This window comes from Anarhichas minor, unplaced genomic scaffold, assembly GCF_050575085.1.
Source record: "Anarhichas minor isolate MPS153535 unplaced genomic scaffold, ASM5057508v1 ptg000049l, whole genome shotgun sequence".
Lineage (NCBI taxonomy): Eukaryota > Metazoa > Chordata > Actinopteri > Perciformes > Anarhichadidae > Anarhichas > Anarhichas minor.
The window spans coordinates 646195-665253 of record NW_027466495.1 but is presented as its reverse complement, the minus strand read 5'-3'; the positions used below and the strand labels follow the sequence as shown (position 1 = coordinate 665253).

The window sequence follows — 19059 nt, the reverse complement described above, 5'->3', positions numbered from 1 at the left end:
AGTGTTGATGAACTACATTTCCCGCGTATGATCAATATTACACCGAGGGGAACTCTGGGATATGATGTTTTTGAAACGGTACACTCCTAACAGGCTATCTAGCGAAACATGCAGGACTTGGTTTAGACAGGCAAAGCTTTATTATCAGTTAAATATGAGCTCGTGCGACTTTATCGCGTGCCATTCTGAACTTTAAGAGATGTCGTTCTTCTTCGGTTAGATTACTGAGCACGTGGTTTTATTGTATCATGGTATTCACGTTTAAATAGGTGGTGAATCAGAGGCATGCTAACTAGTTGAAGCTAGCTGTACCTTTACAGTTTACTAACGTTAACTTAGTACAATGTTGCCTGAATTGTTGCAAGGCACTGATGCTGGAGGGTTTCTCATAATTCAAGGTAAATGCTTTGAATGTTGTGTCATTTTAAATCTAAATTGCGAGCAATAACTATGTGAACCGAAGCAATAGCATACAGTAAAGCCATGTGATTTATACCTGCATTGTTAGATTCTGCTAGCTATTCTGGTAGACACCTCCTGAAGAGCTTCATCAATGCTGCATTGAACAGGTATTTAAAGAAAGGTGCATGTGACTGTTTGGTTGTGTGTGTACTATCAAGTATGAATGTTTATTAAAGTTATGTGTATCCTAAAAAATGAATTTAGGGAGGAAGCTGTCCATGTCCTCGGCTTTGAGGTTAGTGAGGAAGAGCTGAAAGATGGATTGAAAGGATCACCTGTTCAGAGGTAATTGCAATTAGTGCTGGAATAATTAGTCCATCTACTTTGATATTGGTTCATCATTAAAGTCATTACTAAGACAACTGCTAATCATCTGTTTTTGTCACCTCAGGCTACACTTCCACAATGCTTATTCAGACCCCCTGGGCTGGACTGATCAACCAGCTTTCACCGTTCACCAGTTCTGTTCGGAGGAACTTACACGTCTGGTCAAGCAAACATCGCACCCCAAACCAGCTACCTTAGTGATCGACTCTCTTTCCTGGATATTGAGACACCTCAGTGCTCCTGCTGTCTGCAAGACTCTTCAGCAACTTCGAAAAGGTGATAAATCATCGCCATAACGTGTTCTTAAAGTTTTTTTTTGTAGTGGTACTGAATGCAGGAAGGTATGACGTCCAGGCTGTGAGAGTCATTCCAAGGTTTTCTTTGAATATCAATTAAGAGAGATTAAAGAATATCAAATATTTCTCAAAAGAAATAAACTACTTTCATGGTGGACGTGTATTAGAATACAGTGTAACTGTAGGGCCGTGCAGTTTTGAGTCTTTTTCCTGTGTTTTCATTAGGGGGAGCTGTGAGAGCTATTATCGGTCTGCTCCATGCGGACATGCATCAGAGGGGTACTGTAGGAAGTGTATGCCACTTGGCCACCTCAGTCATCACTGTGGCACCTGGGATGAAGGGAGACGAAGCTGTGGCAAAGATAACAAAGCGCTCAAAATCGGGGAAAGTTGTGCTAGACGTAAGCAGTGTTTCCTTTGGGATGACTAGTTTTGTGCTGTTATAAATCTGTTATAAATCGTTGATGACGTTTTTTGTCCTTAGGAGGTGATTTTCAGCATCAAAAATGATCTAACAGTCGTAGTACAGAGCAAGCCCAGCCAACTTGGACCCAAACAGATTGACCCCGAGGAACAGGAGGTGCAATATAACACATGCTTAATATCTTTACAACATAAGCGGATCAATAGAATAAAGATAACTAAAAAGTGTCCTTTTTCTGTTTCTATAGACGGACCCAACAGCCAACTTGACCTTTAACCTTCGACTATCGAATACAGAGCGTGAGGCCAAAGAGAAACTTGCACTACCATTTGTCTTCAGCAAAGAGAAGTAAGAAACTTTTCCACAATTGTCTGATTTTTCAACTTTTTTCAGTGATTGTTTCAGTGAACTTTTTTTTTTTTTTTTTTAAACGCTGTCCCCTTTTCTCTTACAGGAAAACAGCTCTGCTCCACTCAAGCCCAGGTTCAGGACGGATTCTGTATGAGCCTGATGCCAACGATGACTATGACCAGGAGGACCCTGATGATGATCTGGATGTGTAGGCTTCTGGAACAAAACCCACTGGAGGCACAAAGGATCCACGTTTCATGTCCTCCTTGCTGTTCAAGACACTGAGTCGTTTTCAGGAGTGAAGATTCAAATACTTGCTGCCATCTCATCTTAAAGATATCAAATTATGTAAAATATTTCTGTAAGAAATCTGTATTATGTTTATAAACTGGTTTTATCCAAAGGTGTTTGTTATATTATTGATCACCTTGATTTAATTATTTTTTTACATCTTGTTGAATAAAACTATAGGCTTTTATCCAACAGTTAATATCACACTTTGATTTTTCATAAAGTTGAATGTTGTACATTTGATAGGACCCTCAGGTCCAAGCTATAGCAACATCCAACTGACCCTTGGATTTGTTGCAGTGGTTCCCAAAATAAATATGAACAGGGTCACAATATAGTGATAAGAAAGACAAACGTACATTCTGTGACACGTTTCCTTTTTCTGACTTTTCTTCTTTTAAAGTTTTGATTGTTTCTTTTGATATTTGCGGGATGCTTTTTCCCTTTCCAGAGCATCTAAAAATCTCAAACATAATCACTCTTAAATATATTGAGACCTTTCCATACCGTGTTTGAAAGTAATCATTATATTCATTGATATGATTACATTTGTTACATAATCATTGTCATCTTTTTATTGTAGATGATGACCATCTTGGATTCCTTAGTGGGTATCTTCAACAGACGTGACATAAATGCCGCAGTCTATTCGTATAAAATTATAATTATCGAGTGGAACCTTTTCCCTTTATAAGTAGCATCACTAAATCATTCGTGCTATTTGAATGACAGTGTCAGATGGGATTGTTTCCTAGTTTCGTAAAAGTTTGAAGTAATTAATTAGGTGTAAAGTAAACTTTTTGGCCACTGCATTAATTGGCAATGGACAAGCCCACGTGTCAGCCGACAGCATAGCTGCAAAAGCTGCCCCTGCTATTATATAATGCATACTGTGCTTATAAAATGTATTCACCAACGCCCAGTGATTATTTTTATGTAGGATTGTTTTACAACTTTGAATCACAGTGACAGAAGGCGGTTTATGGACAACAATGTTTGGCACCAATCAAGCTACTGTCAAAATTAAAGCAAAACGTTATGTATACACACAGATGTCCAGAAATCATGTTCGTGTTAAAATAAAACAATAAAACAGGTTATTTATCACACTCTTGCTCTTACACGTCTGTTTATTTTCTTTCCACGTGGACGTGCTGCGCGCAACCACAGGACTCCTCCCGGAAGTGACGGAAAGGCGGCGATGGCGGCTCGCAGTTTTATTCCGGATTTCCACTGGACTACAAACCGATTTTAACCGGACCGGTTAGACTTTATGGAACTTTTGTAAAGCCGACTCTCTTCAGACGCCGCACAGAGGGAAGTCGCGTGGAACCGGCGCTTGACAACGAGCGACCCCACAGCTTTTTGGGGATATTTTTGTCCAAGGTTCAAGGTGGTCACCCTGTCGAGCTAGCGGTAGCTTGGTGGCTACAAGCTAACGGTAGTCGGTGCACAGCTAGCTCCGGAGCTAGCTTGTCAACGAGCTGCGTGCTAAGGTCCACACAGCAGCAGCAGCAGCAACCGTCGTGCAGCAGCTTTTCCTTCGACCACGTCCTCGTTTGTCTTTCACAGCTACAATGCGGATGCACTCCATTTAATGCTAATTGTGCCACAAGTGTGCAGAGCGAGGTACTCACACGTTTGCTTGGCCCTCTTGTTAATTTGAATTGCTAGTTTGGCGGCTGTGGCTAAAGACGGATTTTGACTATCACTAGCGAGCAAGTTGCCCCAGTAATTGTCCCGACAGCTGAGGGCAAAAGGCGTGCTATCAGACTAAGAATTGAAGTTCGGCTACCGTAGGGTCTTTGCGTGCTCGTCAACATGCTGAAGACCCGGCAGTGTTTACTTGGCATCCGCACTTTTCTCGGTGTAACGTCGAGAATATGGGGCTTCATCATGTACATCCTCAGGAAGCACCTACGAACGGTGAGAAGTGTTTTTGAAAGACATGTTGGGTGTCGGGTCTCGTGTGCCTAATCAATATTTTTCTTCCTGATCACAGCCACCTCGAGGGAAGTCTGTTGGCTCTCAGAGAGCTCGACTACATGTGCTTCTCACCTCTGCTGTAATAGTGTCTGACTCTGTGCATCCATCACGAGGGGTTTAGCCAAATAATCTGTAGATTCTGAAAATGTGTGAACAAATCCCACTGACTTGAGTAGCACAAGCCTCCCACTCGATAACATCAGTGTCACATGTATTGCTGTATCATTCAGCATGAAGATGGCTAGCAACATCTAAAAGAGAGGAATAGTGTAAACACAGGATGTTGAAGTGCGCCAACATGTACAACCGCAAGATCACTCTTTTTTGATCAATATATCGTTATTTCTTCAACAAGATGATTGATCGTTTAAGATAGATGTCAGAAAACCAAAGTCTACTCAAAGAGATAGTAACAATGATATCAAACAAAGAAAAGGAGCCAATCCTCTCATTTGTGAAGCCATAACCAGACCATGTTTTTGCGTTTCTCTCTCGGTGAATTACTTAAACTCTTAATCGATTTGATAGACTAATTGTTTCAGCTCTTGAATAATGTATCTGTGTGTCTATTTTTGTGTGACGGGACAGTGTGAACGACTGGCTCATTCAATTAGTGCAAAGTGGAAAACCTCCCACGTGCGAATGCCAAATTTGTAGGAGCAGCCCAGAACAAGCCAGCAGGTCACCTTCAGTTGCTCACAAACGGCTCCACAATGAACATGGATGGCATTTAAGGTGTCAGAAGTCGCCTGCCTGTAACCTAGACACACGCACACATAGGTGTTGTTGAGTCGTTAATAGACATGCGTGTGGGGTGTAATATGAAGCGGACTTCGACTCCAGCTCGGTGTCCAGCCCACAGAGCTTGGAGGGAATGCCCTGTGTGCCGTAATCATCTTGCTGTTCGAGGTTTGTCTGCAGTTTATTCTGTGGCAGTAACACTTGCTGGTTGTCAACAGGCCCCGAGAGCGAGTCGTTCAGTCCATGTTGTGGCTGAAGTGAGAGGGATTAGGTTGGCACAGAGAGTGTACTGTTCGCTCTCTCTCCCTCTCCCTCTGTTTCTCTCATTCTCACTCACAGTTTAGCACTGTTTACAATATGTGATGCACTGGAACAATGTCACGATCCGGTGATCGCTAATGTAGCGAGCAACGTGATGGAGGTGATTCCCATTTGTTATAACTGAGAGAACCCCTTTTTAGAAGATAGGACTCAAGGTGTTTCTGTTGGAGAATACCACGATCCATTAAGTGACCTGATCCAAACATTTGGATCGATAAAAGCTCTATTGGATTATGAATATTAGGACCGGGTAATAATCTCACTGTGTCAACAGATGCTTATCTCCTGCATGAGACTGTAGCCGGTTTGTAGCCGGGTGCAGAGTCAATGCTGAAACAACTGGCTAAGCAACAAAACTCTGATAATCAATCTGATCATAATCACATGTCTGGTTTCAGCTTCTTAACTCTAAAATTTGAGTAAACTTGATATCTTTGGGTTTTGGACTATTAGTCGGACAAAACAAGCAGTCTGAGTCTGCAGGCCCGGGGTCCAGATGGATGCTCTTGGAGGTGCAGAGAGTTGAGCTGAGTGGAGGGTGAGGTCCCCCCCGTGGTGCTCAGCAGCTGCTGGCTCCAATAGGCTTCCCCAGAGCTAACTCTGCCAGGCAGCAGTGGGAGGGGACTCAGAGGGAGGCCCCGTCCGAGGCTTAGGTACCAAGGCTCAGTCAAAGTCACCCTGCAAGTCTCTCTCTCTCTCTCTGTGTGCCCCATTCTCCACTGACACCCACTGACAGCTGGGGGGATAAAAATAGCCCTGAAGAAAAGTGCACAGGCCTGAGGGCAAGAGTGGCCCTAGGAAGGGTCCTGTCTAGTCATCGTGACCAGCGCAGAGTAAGGAAGTCACAAAGGAGGAGTCATGGGGTGGACACAGCCGAGTTCATTTCAATATGGTGTCCCCCCTCTGTTCTCTGGCCTTACCTCTGATGTACAGCAAAATAAGAGCGCCGATTTCCCAAATAAGTATCGCCTGAAGGCACAAATAGAAGTTCTAGGATTCAAAGGTTTTTAAGAACGTCAGGGAGATAAGTTGCAATCGTGATGCTTTTTTTTCTTTCAAAATCCATTATGCATAGCAGCAGTTTAGATGATGTCAAATCTTTATTCACAAAAGGATTCCCAAAACACTTAATACTAATCTTTGCTGTAAAATCACGTCAAACACTTTAAGTGTGCAGGAGGAAATGAAAAGATCGGCGCCGTCAGTGCACTTGGTATCAAAAGGGTAGTAAAAAAAACTACACATACAAATTGGAAATCTATCCATGGTTCAGTCAACTGATTCTGGCTCACTATATTGCATATGGTGTGATGTTATAACAAGTGATCTGTTAAAGTTTGACTGACTGTTTCATGTGTCTTGTTGTTCTACAGATAATCCAGTATCAGACGGTGCGATACGACACTTTGCCTCTGTCGCCTATCTCCAGAAACAGACTCAGTGAGTACACGATATGACCGTCAACATTTTTGCAAAAGTATAACAAACACTGCTTATACCTGGACGCATTTGTTTTTTCTTGTGGTAGCATTACAAGGGTGAGACGCTAGCACCAACATGTGAAATGTGGTAATTTAAGTACAAGTAAAACCAGTCTGTCAAGGAAGAAGTGATTGTGCAGAAAATAAGTTATCAGCGACATAACGTCAACATACTCGTGCTTGACCTCGTTCTCAGAGTACATGCACATCATCAGTATTTCTGGACGGGACTCCTATAATATTCCTTCTTCATATGAGGAGACTCAGACGAGCTGTCAGCTGTCATTTGTGTGTGTGTGTCATGACTGTGGGTCACAGCTGAATATATGTCTTGAGGTGGATCAGATGGCTGGATGCAAACCACAGTTGGCCTGCATTGTTTCAGTAAACCTGCTCTGCTGCATCGGTCAGTAATTGTGTGGTCTCTGCTTTTTTTTTAATAGCTCGCCAACAAAGATCAGTTTAGCATTTAAATCACTTGCAAGACGTTTGCGATGTAACCCAAAAAAAAAGGAAATAAATTTGACTTCCTCGTCTGACAAACGGTGACAAAATGTATTTGTGGTGTTGAGAGGAAATAGAAAATGTTAAAGGCAGCACTTAAACTAGCATGGACTGCTGTGTTTGAATGATCTCCTCTGCTCCCTGTAGAGACCTCATTCAGAAGCACTCTCTTGACTTGGAGGAAGGATTGCAATTCAGTTTCACTTTCCTCACCTCTCACTCACTACAGTGACCTCAGCTGGAGATCCAGGTCCGGTTTCAAGTGAACGAGTGATTCCTTTAGCTGTAGACGGCCACTGCTGCTACTGCGCACGGAGAGAGGCCGCCGATTGAGAAGTGTCAAAATATTTTCGGTTCATTATGAAACTATGGCGGCGTTAAATAGATTATTACCGGTCGCCAGAGTCGAGATAATTCAAGGGAAAATCTGTGTCTCATTGCTCTCGCGTACCGAACAGAATACCGCCAGCAGGGAGAAAGGTTTTTAGGATCCACACCTCCTGGAAGTCCTTGAGGCCTCCCAAAAAATGCACACATAGTGTCTACGTTTTCAGTTGCTTAATTCAAACAGCTGCATCAGACAATACGAACATTTTAATTACATTTCTTATTGGATCAAAACTGACGTGAAGCGTGCATCTCTAATGTAAATGTACTGAGAGGGAGCAGCTCAAGTCTCTATCTCGTGTGATAAACTCCAGATGCAGTAAAGAGGAAGATTCTGGTTCTGGACCTGGACGAGACGCTGATCCACTCTCACCACGACGGCGTCCTCAGACCCACAGTGAGACCTGGCACGCCGCCAGACTTCATCCTCAAAGTATGACGCGTTCAGCCACACGTGCACACGTTTGAACACACATGCATTCAAGCCTAAACACCGTCCGTCTGTCTTTCTCCACGCAGGTCGTCATTGACAAGCATCCAGTCAGATTCTTCGTACATAAAAGGCCGCATGTCGACTTCTTTTTAGAAGTGGTGAGTGTCCACCTGTGATTAATGTTGCTTTTTCTGCGTTTGGATCCAAAAGATGATGGAAGGGAACAATACCACCTCTTATTTGTTTTGGATAATGATCCCATGTCACTTGCTGTAACCTTTAAATGTATGCTGTTGTGTGCTCTTTACCCTGCGTGTGTACACAGGTGAGCCAGTGGTATGAGCTGGTGGTTTTCACAGCCAGTATGGAGATCTACGGCTCAGCAGTGGCAGATAAGCTGGACAACAATAGGAACATCCTGAAACGCAGATACTACAGACAGGTGCTGCTCTACACTCTATTTAAACAGCATGTATTAAAGCTGCCTTATAGTCTCATCGACCTTATGAAGTCTCTTCATTCCGTCTCATTTTTGATGGTGTCTTTTGTGTTTTTTCTCCACAGCATTGTACATTGGATCTAGGTAGTTATATTAAAGACCTGTCTGTAGTACACGATGACCTGTCCAGTATTGTCATCCTGGACAACTCGCCTGGTGCTTATCGTAGCCATCCAGGTAAGACTTCAAGTTTAGATTTGTGTACATTTAACTGCTTGAATTCTTTGTATGTTCATCCTTTACACGTCAACCTCGTGATGGCGCAGGAAGCGGCCAAATAGCCGAGCAGTTAATTCTCAGTACAAGGCTTGTATTGTAAATGTTGTAACAGCACATTAAAGCTGCAGTTCCTCTTAACACGCGGTGTCCTCTTTAATAGAGCAGAATAAAATCACAAACATGTCCTCTTCACTGACACGACTGACCGGCTTCTTTTTTTTTTTTTGTTCTGCCCTCCAGACAATGCAATACCTATCAAGTCCTGGTTCAGCGACCCTAGTGACACAGCACTTCTTAACTTGCTGCCTATGCTGGATGCACTAAGGTAAACGGGCATAATAGGGTTGGCATGAAAGCAAATAGATGATGCAAACACTTTATCTCTTGTGCATACTGTCTGTATTCTAATGATCCGTGGTGTAACTCAAGAGGTAAGCTAATGGCTATTAATGACCACATTATTATAGTCTTAAACTCCTGTCAAATACCCATTTATACGGTGTAATGCATGTCTGATTAATGGTTTTATCTATTTAACCTTAAACCTTACCCGTCTGTCTAGCCATCCTATCTAAGGTCTGAGAGACGGTGCAGCTAAACGCATAAATTAACCGTTGTCTGCGTTTCCCAAATGTTGCGCTGTCCCTTTAATGGCTCAGATAGTGAAACATTCCATGTCGAGTAGTTTCACAGCCTCTCTCCGTCTCCTAGATTCACCGCTGATGTTCGCTCCGTCCTCAGTCGAAACCTCCACCAGCATCGACTCTGGTGATTGGCTGAATCGGGAGGGGCGGGGCTTGTTGACCAGCCTCTTCCTCTCTGCCGGCCTCCATCCTGCCCTCCGTTCCCACACAGGCGGACCCACCAGCCCTCTCTGAGCCTCTCAGACGTGTCCTGAGGAGATGAGGGTTGGGGTGACAGCCTCACACGTGATGAAGAGTATTGGGGTCACCAGAGCCCAGAAACTACTGAGGGGGGGCAGCAGCTTGTTTCTTTTTTTTTTCTTGATTCTTCATTTGTATTTTATTTTTTTTTCAAAACAAACCGGAGCCTCTCTGCCTTATTGCTCCTGATACTGACTGTGTGCGTATGGAGGTGAGCTTGTGTACGAGAGTCGGAGTATGCTTGCCAAGTACGTTAGTCCTTTTTAAACTTTTTTGAGAATCAGGACAGGAGGGGGGGAGAGGAGGATCAGCAAAGCGACAAAGACAATTCTACATTATTATTTCTCCTTCTCCATCATCATCATCAGACGTTGCACTTAAGCAGACAATTTATCAATTTACTGTCTTAACCGCTCAGTGCGACTGAGCCGGGGAAAATAGAAACACCGCCCCTTTTTAGATCAACCTCAACGATAACTAATTGATTGCCGAGGTACGTTTGTTTTCCCTAAACAAGAATGGATCAACTCAAACGGTATAAACGATGGACTTTTGCTTGCAACATACCATCCACAGGCATTTTTCTGGACAAATAGCCGAGCAGCCTGAGATCTTTTTTTTGTTTGTTTTTTTCAGCCGTAACGGTCACTCTTTCTACGAAAGCTCCACGTGGAACTCTGTGATAAAGACTTGACTGAAAAAAGGACCGGCTCGTAACGATATGTGGACTGCCGTGCCGCCTTTCCATATCTGATTGTTTCTCTCTTATGATATGTGATAATATGACTTCTTCAAACCATGACATTTCGCTCCCCCCCCTTTGCCATCTGATGCCATCCTGATTTCATCCAATAGGAATTGCACTTGATTTTTTTTTCTTCTCCCCCCCTCCTTTCTATTTTTTGTTGCAGTTGGTTTTGTATTTGATTCAAATTTGCAGCCTTCCTCTTTGAGTTTTGACCCGCTCCGCTTCCTGTATGGGTTCAACTATTAGACCTTCCGTCTTTAAATGCCTTCTGAACAATGTCTTGTTGTCCAGGCTCTCACCGGCTTCTTATTGGCTCTGTCTCCAGGTCTGTGTTACTAATAAAACACTTGTCAGTATCGGACCGTTATTATCCAGCTTCTTGTTGTTTTTTAGAATTCATTCTGCAGTCTTTTCCGTACTCGAGGGATAACATTCTGCAGCGTGTCGACTGAACACCTTTCACTGAGGTGAGAAAACGCTCAAGGGAATTCCCACAGCGTCTGCTCGAGGCAGTTTGTTTGTTTTTTTTTCTAACAATCTGCTGCCATCATGTGGTGTGACAGGAAACTGCATTCGTCCACTCAGAACTCCTACCTCGCTAGAGAAAGAAACTGTTTAATGTTGGTTCAGGTTCTTGCCTTCAAATAAAGGCAACGGACAACTTGTGTGCTTGTTGAAGAGCTAGTGTGTCATATATGACACTTAGTAGCTCAATAAGACCAAATGCAACATGTATTCATGTGATAAATGGTACCTTCATGGCTCACGGTTATAATAAGAGAGGCGTTGACTCGACTGTTTATTATTTTGGGGGTTGAAGTCGTTGGTGCTCTTGGGTTGTTTTGCATTATACTGACAAAGTGATGCTTTGTCCACCTCCTTTAAATCAATGAGGACATAATTCTTTATAATAAGTCTTTATAATGCAATAAATTTCAACAGCACCACAAGCTACATCACCGTCATGAAGGAAGGCATCTGTACTACGGGTGGGCCGAGTGTATATTGGTACATAATAGCTGTTTTTCACTCTACCTCCTCCTGATGATGGTATTAAAGTAAAACCGAAAGTTTGAAACGGTGAATGTGCATCTCTTGTTTAAAGTAACTTTCCTCCTGTAAGAAAACCAACCACCTTGTTAAATGTCACCTCCTCTGTTACTTTTGTCAACCATTCCTGGGTAAGCAAAGACTTTATCTTTTTTCTCTCTCTCTCTCTTCTTTCACCTTCCCCAAAGCTGGAGATGCAATGGAGAGGGACGGCGGGTGCTTCTTGGATGCACAGTACAGTCTGCTAGTATACACACAGGTGGAGATACGGAGAGATGTCTGTAACTTGGACCAGGAACTGACCGGACTCTGAGGCACGGCTGAGCTGTAGCTGCTGAGTGATGGGAGACTTTGTTGTTAGGATAACATAATGGTTTGCAGGGGAAGATGTAGGCTTTACTTGGGATTTGTCACCGACGACGAAGAACTTTTGTGAGGGAAATCATACGGCAGGGAGCAAGATACTGAGGTTTTTTATTTTATAGGCTACTCCCAACATCAAAAATGGACTTTTGCCATTTATGATGTAGGTCTGTCATACCTTTTAAAGTCCCACAATAAGCCCCGTAGTATGACTCAAAGTTGTACTCTACAGTTTGCACGATAACCTGAAGCTGCTGTCGGTAACTATCGGTATTCTAAAATCTGTATTTTGAACCATACTGGGAAAAAAAACTTTAACATGGTGTTAGGTTTTTAAGAACAAAGGATGAAGGAGCTTGCAGGCCGCAGGTACTCTTCTGCTGCGAGCTTCTTACTGCGCACGCGCATCAGAAGAATGAGCTGGACCCGGTCCAAAATTAAAACAATATTTAATGTACTACACAAAGTTCACTTACAAACTGAATTAACTATCAATAGTAATGTTCTCGAGAGCAGAGACCACATACACGCATCTCCTCACAGTCCGGCGCGGCCAGTTAGCTGAAAATGAGAGCTGCAGTGATCTGAGGTAAACTCCCTAAAACATTCTCTTTTGTATCCCCTGAGAGTCGGAAAGTGTCCGACACTGTCATAAAATGTGTGAATGACCCTCCATGGCGATTAGTGATTGGCTTCATTTGAATTCTGCCCCCTCCCATTATCGATCCCTTAGCAAAACATCTTGAACTCCTCCTCTCTGTCCTGCTGGTCAGCTTGGCATTTGACCGTCCCACTGGCCCCATCCTCCATCGATGAGGTCGCCTCCATTTGCTGCTGCATGTCTGACACCTCACTCAGAATCCCTATCTGACCCTCAAGACTATTCTTAGTGTTTTAATACCTACAGTGACTATACTTCTATGATTTAATACATTCAATGTGTTGATATACTGTAACATATAATATCCTCTATAAGTAAGAATATTGTAAACCTTTAATACATTCCATATGGAAACATATTGTGACTAACATATTTATTATTGTGACACTTCTACTCACCACTAGGGGTGTTATTAAATCTTACTAATAATGCGTTTAATACTGAAATTCTCTACAATGGTCACCTATAATTATGAGTTAACATTGTGGTTTGAAAGAAAGGGTTGTTTCCCCGTTTGTTTCCATTGTTAAAGAGAAGTCTGTAACACATGAAGGACTTTTCAGATGTATGCAGTCTGCATATCAAAGCACAGAGGGTGGAGAGTAGTGAGTGAGTCATACAGCTGAGTCACGAGCACAATATACTGGTTAGAGTGTTTCAAGACATGGACATATGAATGGCAAACTGGGACTCTGACATATTGCAGACTACACTGGCTGGCCGCTGAGCAGTTCCTCGTAAATTCCCCAAACTATTAGGGCCTAGTAGTTTCCCTAAAACCATGCAGCATTCACCTTCATCACGCACCAATAAACCTTTATAAAATAACTAGAACATGAACCCCTTTGATTTTACATTTGATTTCCCCCTTAAGTCTTCCATAAATCGGGTTAGCGGTTCGTATAATGCTTGTTATGATGTGGCAACAGCGGAAATTGCGAAACTTCGATCCAATTTAGTCATTCTGAGCTTAAATAAAGACATTAATGCTCAATATTCGCTACTTTGCCGCGGACATACTGGATGTCTTTGGACCCAGATTTTCTTTAGAGCTCAGTTTAATATTGGGTCCAAATTACGGTTTATTATCGGATGTTTTTGAGTTTCTCGTCTCGAGCTGCTAACTGCTGGGCCGCGGTCATATGACAAGGACAGCCTCTTCACTGCCCTGCCCTGTATCTTTACGCGCAGCGGTTGATCAACATAAAAATAGTTCCTCCGAAAACATTGCATCATACATTTTAGAACCACTTGAAAATGATTAATTTCAAAGGAATACATTTCATTTGAATAAAAACCGATTGTCGGAACTTGACGTTAACGTGGTCTAGCATAGAGCGAAGTCTATCTTGCGAACTAGACTCTCTGCAGCGTCATGTTGTTATTGTATCCCTCCGCCGCAGTCGCACTAGGAAAACAGCTGTGGCGAGCTAAAAAGCTAGTTAGCATCGTTTTGTTTTTGTCGTGTGTGACAGCGATTTGAAGCAGTTCCGTGAGCAGATTGCTATCCAACCAAACTCAGAGTGACCGACGTGTTGTCTGTCATCTCTTTTTCAAAGATGAAGTTCCAGTACAAAGAAGAGCACCCTTTTGAGAAAAGGCGGTCCGAAGGCGAGAAAATAAGGAAGAAGTATCCGGACAGGGTGCCTGTGAGTAGCTAACGTTAGCTTAGCTTACCTATGTGGCAACGCTTGTGCCGTTTTGCTAGTTGTCAATGACACTTCGTGTACCCGCATTACATCCATCTATAATCATGTGGCTCGGTTGTAACTACATGATTATTGTTATTATACTTCCTGATAGTTAGCTGCCACGTTAGCTAATAAAGCTAACCGTAGAGGTTAACCTAGAAACAATGTCGGCCGCTCCGAGCAGGCCGTCAGGTAATATAGCTTCCTGTAATCCTTCCGTGTGAGTTTAATACAAGATCATACTACATAGTAGTAAAGATATCGGGTAATATAACGTCACACGGTGTTTAAAACCCGTGGTGGTTATTACAAAGACAGTCCTGTGAATATGGTCTGGGTGTAGCTTTAGGCTGCACCTTAAAATAGTACGTGTCAACAAACGGGACACTTGTTTACGCTTCCCTGGCTGTTTAAGATGCGTTATATAGTCCGCAGCTATTTTGCATTTTTGCCGTTCAAGATTGACCGAGTGAAACCTGGCAGCAGGTCAATGCGCAGTGAGCTAATGTAAGATAGCTTGATTTGTCTTTACGAGAGCAATCTAGTTTCATTTTTACTCCTGTTATCAGTCATAGTTTGTTAAACACTCGATGTATTGCTCCAATTAACTTAACTAATCTTCCAATTATTTCTCAATTAATCTATCACTAATTTGGTGTATACAATATCTGGAAATGGTAAAAAGCAGCCTCGTCACAAGTCACTGATCTAAAACCAATAGTCCAAAACCCAAATATATTAATTTTGCTGTCTTAGGTTATGAGGGAAGGCAGGTAGTATTCAGGTACTAGTCCTATTTTTAGACTGAGGAGAAGAAAGTGGAAGTGCTCTAGTCAGTCCTGTGTGGCAACTTTCTGGGTCTGAGTTACTTCAATAAATATATACATACGTGTGTCTTTCTAACTGACTAATTACAAAATACCAGGCTCCAGATACTGTTGATGAAACGCAACATCTGGTTTAAAAGTAGTTCAGTCCTCGCTTGACTGATAAAGTTGTGTATTCTCAGATCCCTTTTCTTAGAAAGGTGAAAGTCTATTGAAGTACTTCTCACTTGATACACACGGCCTTTTGTTCAGTGTGAAATGTACTAGATGGTTCTTGTTTTTGTTTTCTCTTCAGGTAATTGTGGAGAAAGCCCCCAAAGCCAGAATAGGAGATCTGGACAAGAAGAAATATCTTGTCCCCTCCGACCTGACAGGTAAATATTTGATTCCTGGGGAAACAAATTACATCAACGAGAGTGCAGTAACATCTAAAGTTCTGTCAATTGTCATTCATCAGTGGGCCAGTTTTACTTCCTCATCCGGAAAAGAATCCACTTGCGAGCGGAGGACGCCCTCTTCTTCTTTGTAAACAACGTCATTCCACCCACCTCAGCAACCATGGGACTGTTGTACCAGGCAAGAGTCATGTTCTACCTCACTGGCCTGCTCTCATCACTACATTGTGTTGTTTTTTCACCCCCTACTTACATTAAAGTTACATCGTTAGTGTCATGCTAACATCTTTTCTTCTTACTCTCTCACCCAGGAGCACCATGAAGAGGACTTTTTCCTCTACATTGCCTACAGTGATGAGAGCGTGTACGGGAGCAGCCAAAGGGAAATCTGATCCCGCTACCGTCCCCCGCCCCACCAACCACTACCCACCTTTCTGAGACCTCCACCGTTCATTCATTTAAATATTAAATCCAGCTGAGCAGCCTAGAGTTCTCAGAGTGAATATGTCAAATGCGCTTTCACCACCGCTACATTACCCCTCTCCCCCTCCCTCTACGTCTTTATTATTCTGCAGTCTGAATTGTATTTGCCTCCACTTATTATTTTCGGTAGCGACACGGTGGTCTCGTGGCAACTATAGGCCGTGAATATAGTCGCCCCGGGGTTAAGGGAAGAAAGGCATGTGAGTTCAAATCAGCTCTTATTGACAATGAAGATAGATTATTGTTTGGTCACGCTGTCGGCGTGTAGGGGTATAAAGTGTGCTTTGAGTTTACGAAATCGATAGCGTCGACCAGTTGAAGGCAGGTTATTTTAAGGATAACTGTTTTGCAGCAGTTCTTTTCCTGAAAAAACAAAACTGAAGTGACAGGTGATATTTTTACAAAATATCACCTGTCACTGAAGTATGTAAATGAGAATTGTGTGTGTGTATAAGGAGTATAATATAATTCAGACTAACTATCATCCTCTGCTTTCAGTGGTGAGACTATTCTGTTGACTGCTACTATGATTGTTGTTGTTCATTTTAGATTGCTTATTTTCTAAAAGGTATTGTAAAGCTGAGTGAAATTTTCTCTTTTTTTTTTTTTTTTTTTTAAGTTTGTCTCCTTTAAAAGATTTGAACTCTGTATACAGCTGCATTACTGGCTCTTTCTCTCCACTTAAGACCATACATGATAAAATGTGATTAAAAGATCTGTTTCCTGTGGTTATTGAATATTCTAGGTCATATTTGAGAAGGGGTTATTTAAAAAAAAAAAATAAAGTTTTCCATGTGAGAGGCAGATAGACCAAACGTTCAGTCATTACAGAAGGTAAGTCATGTTCACTGTAATTATATTGCCCCAAAATCACAAATATGTCTTGTACGGCGATGCAGTAAACACCCTGAATCTGTGATTTAGTAGCCTCTCACATCAGCTACTGTGGCTGCTCAAATAGTGAGGACTTTTCCAAGTTGTGCAAAGACACTTATTGTCAACTTAATGTGAATATATGAGCTAGTTTCCACGGGTGAAGGTTACAGAAACCAGGAGCAGAAGTATAAATGTGGCAGGATGAACAGGATACGTCATCAGTAGCAGTATGTCCTTGTTTCAAGTAAAAATGAAACTTTCAAAAAAATGCATGCCATTAAATTCTACAAGTTAAAAAGAACTGTTTCGCAGGTTTTAAAAACAAATACATTTAGGAATCTGTTAATAGCTGATAGAATTCAACAGCACGAGAAACCAAACGAGACCAAATGATATAATTAAGAACAGAAAACTATTCACATGGTATGTAGATCTACAATTAAATGAGCCACGATACTGATTTATGCCTGTTATATTTTGAGGAATTATGTATCCATAAAACCACTGTAGTCAAGAGACCAGGGCGGTTTAGCTCTGCAGCTGCTAGGTTTTACATGCAACACGTAACTTTATATCCATTATCAGGGATAAAAGGTCGACAAACCAGGAACACAAGTGTGACATCATTGGGGCTTAACGTTTGCTTGCGAGATTGTAGTGAGTAACAATAAGTTCATTAGTAGTTGACTGCACTTAAAACATTACATCTAAGACGCTATGATCTAAATCAGGGGTCTTCAACGTTTTTCAGGCCAAGGACCCCCAAACTGCTAGAGAGATGGAGCAGGGACCCCCGACTATATATATTGTATACAATTGTGTTTTATATTAAATGGGCCTAGTGCCATGTATAAACATACCTCTTTATTGTGCATTCAGTACTAAGCTATTCAAATAATACACAGGTTCATATATTCATGTTTTCATTTCAAACAGGTACCATGAGTAGGGTGGCCGTGCCACTGCCATTTATAAACATACCTTGTCAACTGATACCAATGCCAATATCAACATTGTCTGTCAATTGCGTGATAATCATGCACACAAGCTATTCAAATTGATGTTTTCATTTTAAACGTGGAAACGAAAAATGAGTGATAGCCTATTAGTACCACTGCCATGCATAAAGATACCTGTTATCTTTCATACAATACTGAACTATTAAAATAATGGACAGATTCATGTTTAGAGAATTATTATTTTTTTTCTAATCAACCAAAAATTTCGCGGACCTCCTGCAGTACCTCCGCGGACCCCCTGGGGGCCGCGGAGGTACCTGGTTGTAGACCTGTTGTAGACCTCTGATCTAAATGATCTATCGTGGACACAGGTGGGCGGGGCTTTAATTTGAAACTGCATACTGATAGGTGTATCGCCGTCTCTGTGGCGCAATTGGTTAGCGCGTTCGGCTGTTAACCGAAAGGTTGGTGGTTCAAGCCCACCCAGGGACGTGACGTTTTTGTTTTTTTGACGATGATTGGCCTACATCCAATTCAACATTGGACAGTCAACATCATGATTGGACGGTCCGTGAATTATTTTCTTCTTAACTAGCTTCTCAAAACGTTACCACATAAAAAACACTCTTTGTCTCTGTACAGCAAACTATTTCACCGTGATGACATGTTTACAAAATGTATTTTAATTACTTGACCCAACACACAAATATAAAAGTGAAAAACTTCTCTTCTGCACTTTACAAATTATAGAAAGATGATTTATAAAAGATGGATCTCACAGCTGGATTGACTATCTGTCATTCATGAACACGTGCAATATAATTCAGCGCACCAAAAACATCAGCTTGTTACTTTATCCAACTTTAATCATGAAAATTGAGTAAAGGAAGTCCAGAGCTGTAAACAGACACGGCTCGCCTTCAAAGTAAAAGTTGCGCGTTTTCAAACGTGCTTGCTCCAGCGATCAATTTAAGGAAAGCAAAATTAAAGAAATAAACAAATATTATACATTATAAATGACTGTTGAAACATACTTTCACTCTTTAAATTGCTTTACTTTTAAGAAATTACAAACTACGTGTATTTGCTGCCCCTGGCCATCATGGTAACATTGGATTTCAGACCAGCCAATCAGCTCCTTCCCATCTCATTATTGGTGGCTGTGGAACAATAGTCTGTTAAAGGGGAAAAGGAGAAGGGGGAGAAAGGGGGAGAATGGGAAAAAGAGGGAGAAAAGAGAAACAAAATGAGAAAGAGGAGAAAACACTCTTCAGTGCCACCCACTTTGACTCCCGTGGTGTTTTAACATAATAAATTACTGTTAGTCATCTTTTTGCCACTTTCCCACTATTGAACGTGAATAAACTGCCAATGGTCACAAACACTGAATTATTTGTATG

The 19059-nt window shown here is 41.9% G+C and overlaps 3 protein-coding genes and 1 non-coding gene across 4 annotated transcripts; all 4 read left to right on the top strand.

Moving 5' to 3' along the window:
* Positions 1–40: 40 nt before the first annotated feature.
* Positions 41–2263, top strand: elp5 (elongator acetyltransferase complex subunit 5). Its single transcript, XM_076112327.1, has 8 exons — positions 41–398; positions 509–569; positions 667–747; positions 854–1065; positions 1311–1486; positions 1570–1665; positions 1757–1857; positions 1964–2263. Exons 1-8 carry the CDS (start codon positions 344–346, stop codon positions 2070–2072), a joined length of 891 nt encoding a protein of 296 aa, XP_075968442.1. The 5' UTR covers positions 41–343; the 3' UTR covers positions 2073–2263.
* Positions 2264–3321: 1058 nt separating this feature from the next.
* On the top strand, positions 3322–10721 carry LOC142971704 (CTD nuclear envelope phosphatase 1A). Its single transcript, XM_076112328.1, has 8 exons — positions 3322–4077; positions 6573–6639; positions 7886–8004; positions 8091–8162; positions 8330–8446; positions 8569–8680; positions 8963–9047; positions 9434–10721. The coding sequence occupies exons 1-8, from the start codon at positions 3973–3975 to the stop codon at positions 9492–9494; spliced, it is 738 nt and encodes a 245-aa protein (XP_075968443.1). The 5' UTR covers positions 3322–3972; the 3' UTR covers positions 9495–10721.
* Positions 10722–13848: 3127 nt separating this feature from the next.
* On the top strand, positions 13849–16537 carry gabarapb (GABA(A) receptor-associated protein b). The gene is made up of 4 exons (XM_076112330.1): positions 13849–14077; positions 15242–15320; positions 15404–15522; positions 15653–16537. The coding sequence occupies exons 1-4, from the start codon at positions 13988–13990 to the stop codon at positions 15731–15733; spliced, it is 369 nt and encodes a 122-aa protein (XP_075968445.1). The 5' UTR covers positions 13849–13987; the 3' UTR covers positions 15734–16537.
* Positions 16538–18077: 1540 nt separating this feature from the next.
* trnan-guu (transfer RNA asparagine (anticodon GUU)) lies at positions 18078–18151 on the top strand. The gene has a single exon. It is a non-coding gene; the product is annotated as a tRNA-Asn (tRNA).
* The last annotated feature ends 908 nt before the right edge of the window (positions 18152–19059 follow it).

Bases quoted from the DNA above. Each gene is read 5' to 3' on its own strand.
- LOC142971704 (XM_076112328.1), top strand. From the start codon at position 3,973: ATGCTGAAGACCCGGCAGTGTTTACTTGGCATCCGCACTTTTCTCGGT. The intron at 6,640-7,885 runs GTGAGTACACGA...GATAAACTCCAG, and splicing joins TATCTCCAGAAACAGACTCA to ATGCAGTAAAGAGGAAGATT. The intron at 8,163-8,329 runs GTGAGTGTCCAC...GTGTGTACACAG, and splicing joins TCGACTTCTTTTTAGAAGTG to GTGAGCCAGTGGTATGAGCT.
- gabarapb (XM_076112330.1), top strand. From the start codon at position 13,988: ATGAAGTTCCAGTACAAAGAAGAGCACCCTTTTGAGAAAAGGCGGTCC. The intron at 14,078-15,241 runs GTGAGTAGCTAA...TTTTCTCTTCAG, and splicing joins AGTATCCGGACAGGGTGCCT to GTAATTGTGGAGAAAGCCCC. The intron at 15,321-15,403 runs GTAAATATTTGA...GTCATTCATCAG, and splicing joins TGTCCCCTCCGACCTGACAG to TGGGCCAGTTTTACTTCCTC.
- elp5 (XM_076112327.1), top strand. From the start codon at position 344: ATGTTGCCTGAATTGTTGCAAGGCACTGATGCTGGAGGGTTTCTCATA. The intron at 399-508 runs GTAAATGCTTTG...CTGCATTGTTAG, and splicing joins AGGGTTTCTCATAATTCAAG to ATTCTGCTAGCTATTCTGGT. The intron at 1,858-1,963 runs GTAAGAAACTTT...TTTCTCTTACAG, and splicing joins TTTGTCTTCAGCAAAGAGAA to GAAAACAGCTCTGCTCCACT.